The 18128-nt window shown below is 45.5% G+C and overlaps 1 protein-coding gene across 2 annotated transcripts; it reads left to right on the top strand.

The window, feature by feature from the left end:
• The first annotated feature begins 2081 nt into the window (after nt 1–2081).
• On the top strand, nt 2082–11907 carry FOXR1 (forkhead box R1). 2 transcript variants are annotated; one of them, XM_070383208.1, is made up of 6 exons: nt 2082–2255; nt 9259–9333; nt 9428–9597; nt 9910–10136; nt 11128–11366; nt 11831–11907. In XM_070383208.1, the coding sequence occupies exons 1-6, from the start codon at nt 2195–2197 to the stop codon at nt 11857–11859; spliced, it is 801 nt and encodes a 266-aa protein (XP_070239309.1). In that variant the 5' UTR covers nt 2082–2194; the 3' UTR covers nt 11860–11907. The 2 variants fall into 2 exon arrangements, with proteins under 2 accessions (XP_070239309.1, XP_005897196.1); XM_005897134.2 differs by having other exon boundaries at nt 9428–9672.
• Nucleotides 11908–18128: the final 6221 nt, after the last annotated feature.

Raw genomic sequence — 18128 nt, 5'->3', positions numbered from 1 at the left:
GGCTACAGTCCACGGGGCTGCAAAGAGTCCGACACAACTGAGCGACTTCACTTTCACTTTTCACTTTCTGTAACATAAGAATCAATCCTTTGAGTCCATACTGATAACGAACAAATATGTGATAAAGAAAAGTTCTTCTTTACAAAAGAATGTGCTGTGCTGTGCTTAGTCCCGTCTGACTCTTCTGTAACCCCATGAACTGTAGCCCGCTCTGGTTCCTCTCTGTCCATGAGATTTTCTAGGCAAGAATACTGGAGTGGGTTGCCATTTCCTTCTCCAGGGGATCTTCCTGATCCAAGGATTGAACCTACACCTCCTGCATTGGTAGGTGGATTCTTTATCACTTCGACACCAGGGAAGCTTTTACAAAAAAATGCCAACTAAAATAAATGGAGATAGAACGATAGATTTAGAAAAATCAGGGAACTCCCTGGCAGTCCAGCAGTTAGGACGCAGTGCTTTCACTGTCATAGTCAGGGAACTAAGGTCCCACAAGATTGGAGGTGCAGTCAAAAATATATATATAAAATAAAATCATTTCACATGCATCATAGTAATGATTGATTTAGGCAAGAATCATAAATGGACACTAGAATTAGTGGGTACAAATTTGATGAGAAACAAGGTCCCCACAAATTGCTTACTAATTACAAAACAGAAAAAAAAAAGGTACCTTCACAGTTGAAAAACATAATGGATACCACTAATAATGAGACAAACTGACATCACGGGTCTCTTAATGTGATGTACTAATAAGGAAACATCTCTTCTCTGACATTCTGGCCAAAATTACATAATCTAGTTATGAGGAAACAGGAACCTAAACTAAAAGACATTCTACAGAATAAATGGCCTGTACTCTTCAAAATGCCAATGTTATGAAAGATTTAAGTCTGAGAAATTACTCCAGATTAGAGGCTAAAGAGACATAAAAATTAAATGCCTTGCATGATCCTGAAATGGATTCTAGATAATAAAGCAAAGTCATATAAAGCACATTATTGGAGCAATTGGTGAAATTTGAATAGGATCTGTATTTTAAATACAGTATTGAATCCATAAGGGCTTCCTTGGTAGCTCAGCTGGTAAAGAATCTGCCTGCAATGCGGGAGACCTGGGTTCGATCCCTGGGTTGGGAAGATCCCCTGGAGAAGGGAATGCTATCCACTCCAGTATTCTGGCCTGGGTCACAGAGTCAGACACAGCTGCACTCCTCTCTGCGATGGCCCACACTCTGTCTTTGGAGTGTGCTTCTCTCTGAATCTGAATAAATCTACTCCTTACCTATCAAAACAAAACAAACAAAAAGAGATTTGGACACGATTGAGTCACTTTCACTTTCATTGAATCCTTGTTAAGTTTTTTAATTTTCTCATTTCTGATTTTCTGGTTATATAAACCAATATCTTGGTTTTCAGGAAATACACACTTAAGTATTTATGGGTAAAGGGGCAGGATGTCAGCAAATTACTCTTGAGTAGTTCAGAAAAAGATAATGTATGTCTTACACAGAGAGAAAAACAAAAATCTGATAAAATGTTAATAATTGGTATAATTGGTTAGAGGACTTAACCAATTAGGTATACTGGAATTTTTTTATCGCAGTCTTGGGACTTTTCTGTAAATTTGAAAGTATGAAAAACAAAATTTAAGAATCACCATTCCAAAAAAATGACATAAAATAATAAAAACCACCATTTAATTCCATCTCCACTTTACACTTACAGATGCGATCTTGGATAAACCATGAAATCCTCCAAACTTCTAGAAAGTAGCTACTAATACCATCACAGGATCATTCTTGATTGGTAGACTGATTTACCAAATAAAAAAAGAGCTTGGGGTAAATGTAGAGGGGAAAGAGCGCCTGGGATCCCTCCCTTCTGAATCCCCAAGGTCCCCAAACCCCAAAGTGAAAGCGTGAGGGGTTGTGGAAAAGGCGGGGTGGGGGGGCGCTCAGTATAGGCCCGAGAGGTCGAGGGTGTCAAATGAGGCACACCTGAGCGGGCTCCACTCAAGTCAATCAGCACCAGGGGATTTAAGAACGTGCCTCCCAGGCCTCAGCCTCAGTCTCTCCCGACTCTCTCACCCTGTGCTGGCTGGCCCTCCTCTCCTAACCGTGGACCTGAAACTGCAGCACGTCGACTTCTGGGCCAGCCTCCATGGCCAGGTCCCGGGGCTGCTGGACTGGGACATGGGGAACGAGTCCTTTCTGGCCTTCGCCACGTCGCACCTGCCCTTAGCCGAACAGAACCGTGAGTGTCCTGGACGGGGTCGTGGGGGATGGGCGCGCCGCGACGGCTGAGGGGGGCGCTCATGGGCGCGCCAGGCCCGAGGCTCCGGCGCTTGGACCTCCTCCCCGCCCGCCCTCACGGGCCCCGTTACGATGTTGCGATTCTGGACTCCTTGCCCCCTTTGCTGCGCCCCTGCCCCGCCCCTACTTTTCCCAAGAGGCGAGGGGGCCCCATCCTCGACTGGAAGCCCACGGAAGGCAGGGGCCTGCCCGAACACTGCTTTTCCACCCTCGTTCACGGGCGCCGTCGCAAAACTTTTAGGTCTCTTTTCAGCCTTTTCTCCGTGGCGCCCAGGCCGTTTGGGCCCACTACTGATTTCGATCATCTTTCTCTTTAAAAAGATTTTTAAAATCAATTTTGTCTGTGGCCGTATCCCCCTCTTAATACATTGTCTGACACCTAGAGCCGCTCAGTATTTGCTGAATGGATAGTTGACCGTTGTCTTTAAATTTTTTTTTTTTTTTAGTTTGGGGGTTCTCAGGTGTTTCTCAGGTATTGAGAGTTGAGGTAATTGCTTACTACATTCTTGATATATGACTGCCATCTATTTGGGCAGAGTAGTTGGATTAACTCATTTTCTTCCTTCAGTCCCCACCCTCTTTCCTCACTTCCCACACTCCCAATCCATTTAATGTCTTTATAGACAAATGTATCTTTGAAAACTGTTTAGCATTATTTTGCTTTTATAGGTAACCTTACTATACATAATACTCTTTGCGTCCCCCCATTCACATTGTTTTTGAGAGTAATTTGGGGTTGCTAAATGAAGATCTGATTCATCATTTCTGATAGCTGTGTGATATTCTATCATCTGCATATATTATCTTTTTGTATTTTAATTTTCCTTACTGACGGAGACACAAACTCCATTGGAACTCCTTGTCACCATGAGTAATGCTGAACATTCCTGTGTCTTGATTCAAGAAATATTTACTTATCAGGTGACTTCTCTGGTGGTCCAGTGGTTAAGATTCCACAATTCAGGGGGCCCGGGTTCAATCCCTGGTTACTAAGATCCTGCATGCCACAGGCATGGCCAAAAAAAAGAGAAATATTAATTGAGCACCTCCAATTTTCCCAGGCACTATTCTGGACACTCTTGATACACCATGAGCAAAAGAGACAACTCTTCATGGAGCTGATATTCTACTGAGACCACACAGGCAGTTTATATTAATATGTATATACACACACACATGGTGTGTGTGTGTGTGTATGGGTATATATATATATATATATATTATATATATTAGTCGCGGCATGTGGGATATAGTTCCCTGACCAGGGATTGAACTGGGGTCCTTGCGTGGGGAGCACCAAGTGTTAGCCAATGGATCACCACTGGACCACCAGGGTAGTCCCAGGAACATATTTGAGCACCGCTGAAGGAGGTGAGATGGTGAGCTAGACCATACTTAAGAGGAAAAGTTTCTCAAGCAGGAGAAATAGCTCATGTAAAAAGCTCTCAGAAAGAAATATGCCTGGAGTGTTTGAGGAACTCGTAAAGAGGCTAGTGAGGCTGGATCAAGGTAAATAAAGAGAAGAGTTCAGAGGGTGTGGAGCGTGGAGCAGAGGTCAGGAAGAGCCCTCTTCCCCTCTCAGGACATTAGGGTTGACTCAGTAAGATTAGTACGGTTGACAAAGTTTAGAACAGTGGAGTGACCTGATTGCCAATATAGTGAGTGACCTGTGCCATTACATAGGGTGTTTATACTGAGTTTAATGTCCTGCCATCACTGTCAAGATTTTTAATAATTTTTGAACAAGGAACCCTACATTTGACTCCCCTGGTGGCTCAGAGGGTAAAGGGTCTACCTACAATGCAGGAAACCTGGGTTCAAACACTGGGTCGTGAAGATCTCCTGGAGAAGGAAATGGTAACCCACTCCAGTATTCTTGGCTAGAAAATCCCACGGATGGAGGAGCCTGGCAGGCTACAGTCCATGGGGTCACAAATAGTCGGACATGACTGAGCGACTTCACTTTCACTTTTCACTTGCAGATTACACAGCTTATCCTGAATGATCTATAGTCTGAGAAGATCATTGTGGCTGCTGGGTTGAAGTGTAGAGAGACTGGGAACCAGGCAACTATTTAGGAGGCTATAGTAGTAATCCAGACAAGAGCTGATGGTGGACTGGACCACCAGGGTGGTGGTGGAGGATGTGGTGAGAAGGAACCAGCTGGATTCTCTTGATGGGTTGGATGTATTATGTTAAAAAAAAAAAAAAAGATTAGAGGATGACTCTTCCAGAGCTTTTGGCTGACCAGGTTCAAGGACTGAGTTGTCTTGTACGGAGATGTGGAAGATCTGGGGAGGAAAACCAGGAATTCTGTTCTTTACTATGCCAAGGTTGAGATATTTCTTAGATATCCAAGTAGAAATATTGAGTAAGCTGGTAGATATGTTTTAATTGTGGAGAGAGAGAGGAATTTTGAAAGTCCTTGATACACATGTGGCATTTAAGGGGAGAAAATAGAGTGAGCCCTAGGGGGCATTCCATTCTAAAGAGATTGGAGAGAAGAGAGATAACCAACAAAAACTGAGGAAATGAGGAAATGACCATTGAGAATCAAAACTGAGATTGTCTTTTCCTGGAAACCAAATGAAGAAAGTGTTTCAAAGAAGGAGTGGTTACAGGAGAGATCAGATCAGGGATGGGCTGACTTGGAGTTATCAAAGCAGAGTCTTGATAATATGGTTTTGGTGGAGTGCAACCTTAAGCATTGTGGTTTCGGGGGAGTGGTGGAGGAGTCTGATTGGCAAGGATATAAGAGTGGAAGGGAGGGGAAGTAAAGACGGAAAATACAGACAATTTTTTCAAGGAGTTCTGCCTCAAAAGCAAGCAAAAATGGAGTACTGGCCTGGCACAGAAAGTGGGAACAAGAATTCTTGTTTGTTAATATTCGTATTTATTTATTTGACTTCACTGGGTCTTAGTTGCAGTTTGCGAGATCTTTGGCCTTTGTTGACACATGCAGGATCTGTAGTTGCAGCATTTGGGATCTGGTTACCTGACCAGGGATCAAACCCAGCCGCTTGCATTGGGAGCGTGAAGTCTTAAACACTGGACCACCAGGGAAGTCCCAACAAGTTCTTCTTTTTAATAAGATCAGAGAATTAACAGCATATTTGAATGCTGATATGGTCCAGAGACAGAAATTAATAACAGAAAAGAGTTGTTGCTCTTGCTGTTCAGTTGCTAAATCATGTCCAGCTCTTTGCGATCCCATGGACTGCAGCACGTGAGACTCCTCTGTCCTTCACTATCTCCCAGAGTTTGCTCAAACTCATGTCCATTGAGTTGGTGATGCCATCCAACCATGTCATCCTCTGTCTCCCTCTTCTCTTGCCTTCAATCTTTCCCAGCATCAGGAAAGAGAGGAGACAGGAATTCCCTGGCAGTCCAGTTTTTTGGACTCAGCACTTTCACTGCCAGGGCTGGATTTGCCCACTGGTCAGGAAACTGAGATCCCACAAACCTCTAAGAACTCCCCGCTGACAAAAAAAAAAAAAAAAATAGGTACATTGTGTATGCTTGAGGAGGCACAGAGCCACCTGTGTTAGAGCAAGGACAGAAGAGACAGAGACCTTATCCTTTGATCCGCTGAGGTTACCAGTCTGTTGATCCTGTCACCATTTTTCTTGCTCTCAAAGAGTGGAGTTAGGAAGTCCTCTCTTTAACCTGGAATCCCGCAGTCAAACACAATCACTCTCTTGCGTACACGTCAATTCCTTTGGCTCTGGAACACTTGCTACGTCAAACCACAACCCTGATTAAATCCAGCTCTTCCAAACCAGTGCTCCAAAGCCGTAGATCAGTGGATTGGTGTTATCACTGGTATCAAAAGATGGTTGGGGTTGAGAAGAAGATGGCTGGAAAGGGGAGGTGATGCAACCCTTTTACAGGGTGCAGCAATGAGGTTATGGAGAGGTTGCAGTTACTGGTTCAGGTTATTACAATGAGAAGGACTGTTTATATTGGGATGGAAGGCAAAATTTGGGGAGCAGACGAATTCAAAAAACTTCGAGGCCAGGGTCTTTGGAGAATCATCTATGTATCAGTTGAAATAGCCAAGATTTAAGGCAGGAGTAGCTTTAGTGACTGTGAGCCAGGAGCTAAATTTCTCTAAATGAGTGGACCAGAGTTTGGTAGATGATGGCAACAGTGAAGATTAGTGTATAAATTCCTCTGTTAACTAGAATAGACACACCCAGTGGCAGACAGTAATCTATAGTGCTGCTTGATTATTCTTCACCTGTACCAGTTGCTATTCAGATCTGCAGTGTAATAAAGGATCTGGTTTTGCTGCATCTTTGCCAATGCTTTTTTTTTGCCTGTCTTTATAATTCTTGTCAGTTCCATGTAAAGTATTATCTTATTCTTTCATTGTGTTCCTCTGACGAGTGAGGTTGAGCGTCTTCAGGTATCCCCTCCTTCTGAATACTGATTCGTATCTTTTACCCACAAACAGGTTTGTCTTAGCTTTTTATTTTTTGATTTGTAGAAGTTGTCTGTCAGAGAATTGAGAGTTTGGGAGATTATTTTTTTTCTGGTTTCTTATCTATTGATTTTTTTTCCCTTGTGAGTTTTACTGTGCAGACCCTTCTAATTTATGTGTTATAATATCTGCATTAAATGTATAGGTTAATTTGAGAATAATTGGCAGCTTTATTATTGTTTTTTAGTTGCTAAGTAGTGTCTGACTCTTTTGCGACCCCATGGACTATAGCCTGCTCTGACTTCTCTGTCCATGAGACTTCTCAGGCAAGAATACTGGAATGGGTTATCTTACCAACCCAGGGATTGAACCCTCATCTCCTGCATTGGCAGATAGTTTCTTAGCACTGTGCCACCTGGGAAGCCAATTGGCATCTTTATAATATGTATTATATGTCTTACTTCATTGAAGTCTTTTAGGTCTTCAAATAGTAATTACATTTTTTTCACATAAAGGTCCACATTATAACTTTGATTGCTATTGTAAACAGCATCTTTTTGGAAAAAATTTTATTTTCCAGTTTCTTAATGCTGGTATAGAGGAACAGTCGTGATTAGTATGTTGCTCTTATATCTATCAAACCTGCTGGACTCTTATTAGTTCTAATAATTTTTATTACTATATCAATTTTATATAGTTTTCTATGCTAATCTATTTTCCCTGTAAATGATTATAGTTTTCCTTTTTCTTTATTACATCTCTTACTACTTTTTCCTTTCTAGAGACTGAGCTTTCCAATAAGTATATCATCATTTCCCAGACACAGACCTAGATTCTTCTGTAATATGACACTCATGGGGACAATGAGGGAGACAAAAGCAGTTCCCCCTAACTGGACCAGAAGCCAGATTCATACCACACAGCTAGCTCTAATATATACCTGATTTACTCTGAGCCTACCATGTATCCATTCATTAATTTAAATTGAGCTCCTCCTATGTCCCAGGCAGTGAGGGAAACAGACCTGGAGACAGACTCTAAGCAAGCAGTTAGAATAAAATGTGTGCTATGTGAGTGTTTGGACAGATAGTCAGAGAAGGCTGCTTTAGAAAGATGTTTAAACAGACTTGATGGGTGAGTAGCAATTAATGAGGCAAGCAGGAAGAGGGCTTCCAGGAAAAAGGGAACAGCTTATGGGAAGACCTAGGATCTTCCTCGGTAAGGTCTGTTGGAGATGGGTGGAGAGCCTGGAGCCAGGGCCTTATGGACTATCTTAGACTTCCCTGGTGGCTCAGACTGTAAAGCATCTGTCTACAATGCGGGAGACCCGGGTTTGAGCCCTGGGTTGGGAAGATTCCCTGGAGAAGGAAATGGCAACCTACTCCAGTACTATTGCCTGGAAAATCCCATGGACAGAGGAACCTGGTAAGCTACAGTCTACGGGGTTGCAAAGAGTCTGACACAACTGAGTGAGCCTGAGAGCCTGGAGCCAGGGCCTTATAGGCTATCTTAAGGAATTTAGATTTGGCCCAATGGCAATGGAAAGCCATCCAAAGGTTTACAGTGAAGGGTGGAAAAATTGGATTAACGTTTTAGGAGATCACTCAAAACTGCAATTGTTCAGTTGCTCAGTTGTGTCCAACTCTTTAGCACCTCTGGACTGCAGCATGCCAGGCTTCCTTGTCTTTCTCTCTCTCCTGGAGTTTGCTCAAACTCCTGTCCATTGAGTGGATGATGCCATCCACCCATCTCATCTTCTGTCGCCCCCTTCTCCTTATGCCCTCGATCTTTCCCAGCATCAGGGTCTTTTCCAATGAGTTGGCTCAAAACTGCAATATGATAAGTTAAAGAAAAGGTAAACAGAACTTTTAGGTTACAGGCTTGGACTGGGATGGTAGAACTTGGTGATTGATTGGGTGTGGCTCTAGAGGAAAGAGGAGACAAGAATGATTTCCACCCACAGACATAGAAAACAAGCTTATGGTTACCAAAAGGGAAGTGAGGGGAGGGATAAATTAGGAGTTTGGGATTAACAGATACATATTACTATATATAAAATAGATAACCAACAAGGACCTACTGTACAGCACAGGGAACTATATTCAGTATCTTGTAATAACCTATAATGGAAAAGAATCTGAAAAAGAATACATATATATGTGTGGTGTTGTTTAGTCACTAAGTTGTATCTGACTTTTTTGACCTTGTTGACTGTATAGACAGTTATACTTAAGGGCTAGCAGAGAAGTCTAGGCTAGAAATAAAGATATGGAAGCTTTGAGTTTATAGATGGTGACTGACTGAAGTAACAGGCATTAATGAAATGGTTCAAGGACATAATGTAGGGTGAGAAGAATGCAGAGGATAATGAGAAGGTCAGAGAGGTAAGGGGAAACCCATAGAATAAGACATCGCTTCCCAGGCAGGGCCCACAGCCACCTCCCAGGGAGGCTTCAAGGCCCAGGACTCTGGGGCCACAATGGAAATTCTAGGATGTTTTGACTCTCTTTCTTTTTGCCAGTTGCCAGATATAAACTCCGAATAGTTGAGCCACCAATGTTACCTCTGGAAAAAAAACCCAACCCTGATAAAGATGGTGAGTGAAGGGAAGTGACATGGCCCTGTGGCCTGGGTGGGACACCCAAAGTCCTTGAGCTATGGGCCACAGTCTCCTTTTTTCTCTACTGCAGGTCCAGATTTTGAGCCCAACCTGTGGATGTGGGTAGACCCCAACATCATGTTCCCCCCTGGAAAGCTGGAGGTCCCAGAACCCAGTAAGGGGAAGAATCTGACAACCACAGCTCCCTCCCCTCAGCCAGTCCCAAAAGAAGACTTTGCCAAATGTCCGGAGGCCACAGAGGTGGAGTTGCTGTCACCCCCTGGAGACCAGTGTTCCCCTTGGAAGCGGTTTGCCACTTCCCTCAGCAACTGGGAGGTAGGGATTTCTGGGGTGGGCTCTAGGCAGGGGGTAGGCCCAGGGATGACGCAGCAGAGGGCTCTGTTTTCTTAGGACTGACAAAGGGTTAATGGGTTCAGAAATTAGCTGTGCCCCCGTCTTCTGGGTTGGGGAGAAGCCCAGATGGTGGCCCTGGCCCATCACCCCTTCCTGCCACCGCACCCCTGGAGTTGAGACCATGGAGTCAGGACCAGTTCCTACTCTGTGCTCCTCCAGCTCACAGAAGAGAAGGAGGCTGAGGACCAGGATGACCGCTCCTCTGTGGCTCTCCCGTCCTCTCACAAACCGGCCCCCCTCCAGAGTCGGAGGCTTCGGCAAGCCAACAGCCAGGAGGGGAGGCTCTGGTCCAGGCCCCCTCTCAATTACTTCCACCTAATTGCACTGGCATTAAGAAACAGTGCCCCCTGTGGCCTCAACGTGCAACAGATCTACAGTTTCACTCGGTATGTGCAGGGGGCCCTGTGAGGAGGGCGAAGGGAGGGGGCAGGGCCCTGCTCTGATACCTTCCAGTTGGCCGGGGCCCTGGGCTGCTGCCTCAGCTCCCCCATATGTATCCCAGAGGATCCCTCTCTGTCCCCAGGCTCTGGTTCCAGGTTGTCCCCGAATATGTGTCCTCACCTCACATAGACAGGATAGCCACCACCACCCCTCACATCTAAGAGACTCCAACCTTTTTATAGCTTAGTTCTTTTTTTTTTTTTTTTTAAGTTTTTGTTACAATATTGTTTCTGTTTTATGTTTTGGTTTTTTGACCATGAGGAATGTGGGCTCTTAGCTCCCTGATCAGGGATCAAACCTGCTCTACTTGCATTGAAAGGCAAAATCTTAACCACTGGAGCACCAGGGAAGTCCCTATCTTAGTTCTTCAAAACATATTTTCACCTGCTTCATAAATTCTCTCATCTTCCCTCTCAAGATCCCCCAGCAGTTTCTCACGTTTTCCCTTTGGACTAAACTAATCTGGCACGGCCTGTCCCCCAGGGACCCGGGGAAGCCGAGCTGAGAAAGGATTTACGTTGCTTTCTGACAGTCAGGTACCCATGAGTATGAGTTTTTCAGACCTTTTCCCTTTGTTAGAGTCAGAGTCACAGAATATTAATCCTCAAGAGGTGTCCTCCTTGACCAGGATTCCTCTGACAGGAGCTGTTGGCCTGATTTCAGCTCTGTTCCAGTTGTCAGTCCTGAGCCCTTGGAGGGAGGGAGGAAGGAAAGCGAGCCCGGGAGTGTAGGGGCAGTGGACTGAGTTCAGAGGGTGAGGCTTTTACCAGCTGCGCAGCCACAGGCCTGGTCAGCACAGTGCTTCGTGCGCCAGCTTCTGCTTCACCACCTTGAGAGGAGGGCTGAGGGCTTCTGGCCCCTGGGTGAGAATGTTCTCCAGGAGACGCATCTCCCAGAAAGACCACCCCTCTCCTTACCATTCCTCCGTGTCCGCAGACAACATTTCCCCTTTTTCCGGACGGCTCCGGAAGGCTGGAAGAATACCGTGCGTCACAATCTCTGTTTCCGAGACAGCTTCGAGAAGGTGCCGGTCAGCATGCAGGGTGGGGCCAGCTCACGGCCCCGATCCTGCCTCTGGAAGTTGACTGACGAGGGACACCGCCGCTTTGCAGAAGAGGCCCGTGCCTTGGCCTCCACCCGGCTGGAAAGGATCCAGCAGTGCATGAGCCAGCCAGGTGTGAGGCCTTGTCACACTTGAGGCCCAGGGGAGGGGACCTGAAGATCCTGACCTGAGGCTGGGTGTGCATGGAAGGAGCCAGGGTCACACCAAGGTGGAGGTTGGGGGGCAGCTTCTGGAGGAAGGGGAGAAGCCAGAGGTGTTCTGAGATGCTGGGGTGGTGCCTGCCTGAGGGGTCCTCACCTACACAAACATGGAACGTGAGGTATCAGGAGCTGAGGCAGAAACAGCTGGCGCTGCTCACAGCCCCGCAGCCTGGGGAAGTGGTGACCACACGATGTGAGAAACATGGTATGGGAGATTTTCTGCAAAAGGGGGCTTTTTCCTCTCTTGGAGACCAGGTGGCATTTGAGCTTGAGAGAGAAGTATGTACGTCATCTGCCGTGAGAGATAGGTCCAGGCTTAGGGAAGGGCAGCTGCAGGGGGCAGACAGATCCCTTTGACTTTCTTCTTTCCTTTCAGATGTGATGTCCTCACTCTTTGACCTTTAGTTCCAAGAACCAGCCATCAGCCCATGCCTTATTAAAGAATCTGCAGCAGCCTGGTGTGTGTGTGTGTGTGGTCTGAGGATGAGGTAGCACGGGAGGCGCAGGTCAGCTCTGAGGTTGGACATGGGTTGCCCTCAGAGCTGTTGGATGCTCCAGAGGCAATGGGCCGGTTGCCTGGTGTGCAGCAAAGGGAGCCCATACTCTTCTTTCCTCAAAGGAAGAAAATACTCAACCTTGTTCGAGATATCTTTTTTTCTTGGAAGATGGCTAGCATAAAGCAGCCAGCCCTGCAAAGGGCCCCCCAAATCACCACCCACCCACAGGAGTGGATGTAATCAGCTGGGGACAGTGAGGAGAGGCCTAGGGAAATGTATCGTTTATGGAATAGTTGAAGGGAATACCTTCTGGGAGGCCACGAGGTAGCAATGAGAAAGGTGAGAGGGAAGAATTTCTTTTTGAAAACTATATTTGGCTGCACTGTGTCTTCATTGCTGTGCTTGGGCTTTCTCTAGTTGTGGCAAGTAAGGAAGGGCTGGTAGCTAGGCTGGAAAAGAATCTGCCTGCAATGCAGGAGACCCCAGTTTGATTCCTGGGTCAGGAAGATCCCCTGGAGAAGGGAACAGCTACCCACTCCAGTATTCTGGCCTGGAGAATTCTGTGGACAAAGGACTCTCACAGAGTCGGACAGGACTGAGCAACTTGCACTATCAGGCTTTGTTTGCAGTGGTTAGGCTTCTCATGGTGGTGGCCTCTCTTGTTGCAGAGCACCGGCTCTATGGTGGGCGGGCTGCAGTAGTTGTGGCTCCCTGGCTCTAGAGTACAGCCTCAGTCTTTATGGTACATGGGCTTAGTTGTCCTGTGGCCTGTGGGATCTTCCGAGACCAGGGATTGAATCTGTGTCCCGTGCATTGGTAGATGGATTCTTGACCACCAGGGAAGTCCTAAAGGAAAATAATTTATTGAGAAAAGGAGTAGCTGGGCTCAAGCCTCATTTCTCCCACTTAAGCATTAGTGGGGAGGTGAGGGGGATGGCCCTTTCATACCTCAGGGTTCAGTAGAAGCCAGAGCACATGGGAATTCAGGGTCCCCAGAGGCCATAGATCTCAGCTGGGCTGAGGTGGCTTTCTGGACCGCAGGAAACTGTCCAGGGCAAAGCCAGCTGCCACCCTCAGACCTGAGCAATAGGGAGAGAAGCCAGCGGGACGGATAAGAAGGGAACAAGATTCAGAGCTGTGTCAGGATGCCACAGATGTTCCCCACAGTGCTCAAAGATCATTCTGGGTTTCCCACGGGGCTGAAATACCTGTCCTTGTGCTGTTCCCCCTTACCCCGAAGCTGGCCTGCACAGAAGTATGGCTCCAGCCTCAGACACAGTCCCAGGGGACTGGGTATCACTCCTCCCCAGAGGTGGCAGTGGGTGGTGCTTGAGTCTCAGGAAGGGCGCCCCTTGTCCGGGCAGCTCCCTGGTCTCTGTGGTTGGTCAGGGTTGAGATAGTCTCACCTCTCCTTTTCTTCCTGCTCACCTTCCTGTTTCTCAGCTCTGATGTAGCCACTTGGTTCTCCTGCATCCTCATTGTAGAAGAATGTGCCTCAGGCAGCCACTTTCTCAGTGTCTTGATGAGGAAAATGAGTTAATGATGGCTTTCTTAGCACTATACCAGGGTAGAGATTGACAGGGATGGAGTAGAGTGCTTCCTGCCGAAACTGGAACTCAGTTCTAAATAAAGGGTAGTTATTTTATTGCTTATTGTGGTGTCTAGTTAGGACACCCTCTCTGCTCCAGGAGGCTGGTGGGCTAGTAATAGCCTATGTCTACTTTCAGCACTTGGCAACTGTCAGTGGGAACTGGGACCTTGCTGTTGCTGGCAACAGTCTTGTTCTCCATCTCTGATTCCCAGCTCAGCTTCCTCTCCGCAGACCACCTGTCCTCTCTCACTGTATCTTTTTTAGCACAAGTTTTCTTAACACTTCTAAATTTCCATTTCTTTTGCATGCAAATCAGGGATAATGGAAGTACACACAGATTTTGATTCAGGAACTAAATAGGACAATGGAAAGTGTATACTCCCATGTCTGGCTTATTAACATTAACACTGAGTGCTTACAGTTGGACCAGACATCATTTTACATGCGTTTGCAGGGTTAATCCATACAATTAAACCTGGATTAAAAGCCTTAAAGAGTAGGTACTGTTAATCTCCCAGGTGGCGCTAGTGGTAAAGAACTGGCTTTCCAATGCAGGAGATGTAAGAGACGCAGATTTGATCTCTGGGTTGGGAAAATCCCCTGGAGGAGGGCATGGCAACCCACTTCAGTATTCTTGCCTGGAGAATCCCATGGACAGAGGAGCCTGGAGGGCTGTACAGTCCGTGGGATCGCAAAGAGTCTGACACGACTGAAGTGACTGAGCACACATGCACTGTTATTCTCAGGTCATTGAGTGTGATGGTCATTATATTTAAGGAGTCGCCTTCATTTTCTGTCCATTTATTCAGCTCTTAATCCCTTGTAGTCTGTATCACTATAAAATCAGACTGCTTCCTCCCTGGTCTCTGAAAAGTGCTATTCTTGAAAAGTACAAGCAGTATCCCACCTGACCAAAATCTCTACCTTGAAAGAAAGGCCCCAGTTCATGTGTGGTTTGCACATTTTTGGTAACAGAAATGAAGTCTCGCCCTGGTCACCAGTCTATCACCAGAGCCATCTCTTCTCGACCCGTTGCAGCTTTGCCTTCATTCTGGAACATGCACCAAGAGTAGTGCTAGGCCAGGGGCTCTCACTGAGCCTGGGGAGCACTGTGGTTGTGCAGTGATATGGGGGATTGGCAGGCCCAGGAGTGTCCAATGGCAGTGTGGGAGATAGTGTCTCACCTTGAAGCGCTGACCCTTATACCTAAGGCCATTGATAATGAATGAGCTGCAAGAACCTAACCCAGTTTTACATCTAAGCAGAAACTATTTGTTGTATTGTTTTATTATACACTGACTTTTCCAGGAATGCAACTTTTATGTAAAATGAAGGAAGACTGTCCCTTTTTTCATTTGGAAGTTTACCAAGTGTTGTTTCCATTTTGGAAAATCACTGACAGCAAAGCTGCTCTGGTATTTAAGTCACCAGTACCACATCCCTTTATTGGCCTGTGTTTGTATCTGTTGTGACCACAAGGATTCTACATGTATGAACAAATATGTGGTGGTGTCAAGGTAGCCAGTATAAAGGAAAAGGATTTTCAATAATCATCTGAATGACATCTCTTAAATTTCAGCTATTTACTGTAAGAATGTGCAAATGTTTAACTGTTTCATGTTTTCAAATATAGTTTATCTATTATACTCTCATCCAATATACTCTAATTATAAATTTCTCTCCTTTTATTTTTTTGTTATGTTACAGAGCATTACGTTTATTTTTTTTATTATTATTTATTTTTGGCTGTACTGGGTCTTCGTTGCTGTGCACGGGCTTTCTCTAGTTGCGGCAAGTGGGGGCTACTCTTGATTGTGGTGTGTGGGCTTCTCATTGTGGTGGCTTCTCTTGTTGCAGAGCTTGGGCTCTAGGGCATACAAGTTGCAGTAGTTGTGGCTCCCAGACTCCAGAGCTCAATAGTTAAGATGCATGGGCTTAGTAGTTCTTCGTCATGTGGGATCTTCCAGGACCAGGGATCGAACCCAAGTCCCCTGCTTGGCAGGCATATTCTTAACCTTTGGACCACCAGAGAAATCCTCCAGTTCGTTTGTTTTTTAATGATATGAATAGGTAGGTTATTTTGTCAGCAAGGTTCACTTCAGGGTGGTAGAGATGGTTGTACAGGACTTCCCTGGTGGTCCAGTGGTTAAGAAACCACCTGCCAATGTAGAGACACGGGTTTGACCCCCTAGTCCAGGAAGGTGCCATGGGGCAGCTAAGCCCATGTACCACAACAGCTGAAACCCACCTGCCCTAGAGCCTGTGCTGAACAAGAGAAGCCAAGGAAGTGAGAAGCCTGAGCACCTCAATGATGAGGAGCCCCATTCGCTGCAACTACAGAAAGAGAAAGCAATAAAGATGGTCTTAGAGTATTTGCTCCATTCTAGGGTGTTAAGGTGGAGAAGGCAATGGCACCCCACTCCAGTACTCTTGCTTGGAAAATCCCATGGATGGAGGAGCCTGGTAGGCTGTAGTCCATGGGGTCGCTAAGAATCGGACACGACTGAGCAACTTCCCTTTCACTTTTCACTTTCATGCATTGGAAAAGGAAATGGCAACCCACTCCAGTGTTCTTGCCTGGAGAATCCCAGGGACAGGGGAGCCTGGTGGGCTTCCATCTATGGGGTTGCACAAGTCGGACATGACTGAAGTGACTTAGCAGCAGCAGCAGTAGCAGGGTGTTAAGGGATTTGATTTAGGTCATACCTGAATGGTCTAGTGGTTTTCCCTACTTTCTTCAATTTAAGTCTGAATTTGGAAATAAGGAGTTCATGATCTGAGCCACAGTCAGCTCCTGGTCTTGTTTTTGCTGACTGTATAGAGCTTCTTCATCTTTGGCTGCAAAGAATATAATCAATCTGATTTTGGTGTTGACCATGTGGTGATGTCCATGTGTAGAGTCTTCTCTTGTGGTGTTGGAAGAGGGTGGTTGTTATGACCAGTGCATTTTCTTGGCAAAACTCTATTAGTCTTTGCCCTGCTTCATTCCGTATTCCAAGGCCAAATTTGCCTGTTACTCTAGGTGTTTCTTGACTTCCTACTTTTGCATTCCAGTCCCTTATAATGAAAAGGACATCTTTTTTGGGTGTTAGTTCTAAAAGGTCTTGTAGGTCTTCATAGAACCGTTCAACTTCAGCTTCTTCAGCGTTACTGGTTGGGGCATAGACTTGGATTACTGTGATATTGAATGGTTTGCCTTGGAAACGAACAGAGATCATTCTGTCATTTTTGAGATTGCATCCAAGTACTGCATTTCAGACTCTCTTGTTGACCATGATGGCTACTCCATTTCTTCTGAGGGATTCCTGCCCGCAGTAGTAGATATAATGGTCATCTGAGTTAAATTCACCCATTCCAGTCCTTTTGAGTTCGCTGATTCCTAGAATGTCCACATTCACTCTTGCCATCTCTTGTTTGACCACTTCCAATTTACCTTGATTCATGGACCTGATGTTCCAGGTTCCTATGCAATATTGCTCTTTACAGCATCAGACCTTGCTTCTATCACCAGTCACATCCACAGCTGGGTATTCTTTTTGCTTTGGCTCCATCCCTACATTCTTTCTGGAGTTATTTCTCCACTGATCTCCAGTAGCATATTGGGCACCTACTGACCTGGGGAGTTCCTTTTTCAGTATCCTATCATTTTGCCTTTTCATACTGTTCATGGGGTTCTCAAGGCAAGAATACTGAAGTGGCTTGCCATTCCCTTCTCCAGTGGACCACACAGGACTGGAAAAGCTCAGTTTTCATTCCAATCCCAAAGAAAGGCAATGCCAAAGAATGCTCAAACTACCGCACAATTGCACTCGTCTCACACGCTAGTAAAATAATGCTCAAGATTCTTCAAGCCAGGCTTCAGCAATATGTGAACCGTGAACTTCCAGATGTTCAAGCTGGTTTTAGAAAAGGCAGAGGAACCAGAGATCAAATTGCCAACATCTGCTGGATCATGGAAAAAGCAAGAGAGTTGCAGAAAAACATCTATTTCTGCTTTATTGACTATGCCAAAGCCTTTGAGTGTGTGGATCACAATAAACTGTGGAAAATTCTTAAAGAGATGGGAATACCAGACCACCTGATCTGCCTCTTGAGAAATTTGTATGCAGATCAGGAAGCAACAGTGAGAACTGGACATGGAACAACAGACTGGTTCCAAATAGGAAAAGGAGTACGTCAAGGCTGTATGTTGTCACCCTGCTTATTTAACTTCTATGCAGAGTACATCATGAGATACGCTGGACTGGAAGAAACACAAGCTGGAATCAAGATTGCTGGGAGAAATATCAATAACCTCAGACATGCAGATGACACCACCCTTATGGTAGAAAGTGAAGAGGAACTACAAAGCCTCTTGATGAAAGTGAAAGAGGAGAGTGAAAAAGTTGGCTTAAAGCTCAACATTTAGAAAATGAAGATCATGGCATCTGGTCCCATCACTTCATGGGAAATAGATGGGGAAACAGTGGAAACAGTGTCAGACTTTATTTTTTTGGTCTCCAAAATCACTGCAGATGGTGACTGCAGCCATGAAATTAAAAGACGCTTACTCCTTGGAAGGAAAGTTATGACCAACCTAGATAGCA

This window comes from Bos mutus, chromosome 15 (assembly GCF_027580195.1).
Source record: "Bos mutus isolate GX-2022 chromosome 15, NWIPB_WYAK_1.1, whole genome shotgun sequence".
Lineage (NCBI taxonomy): Eukaryota > Metazoa > Chordata > Mammalia > Artiodactyla > Bovidae > Bos > Bos mutus.
Note: the sequence above shows the minus strand (reverse complement) of the source record. Positions and strands in the feature narration are given on the sequence as shown.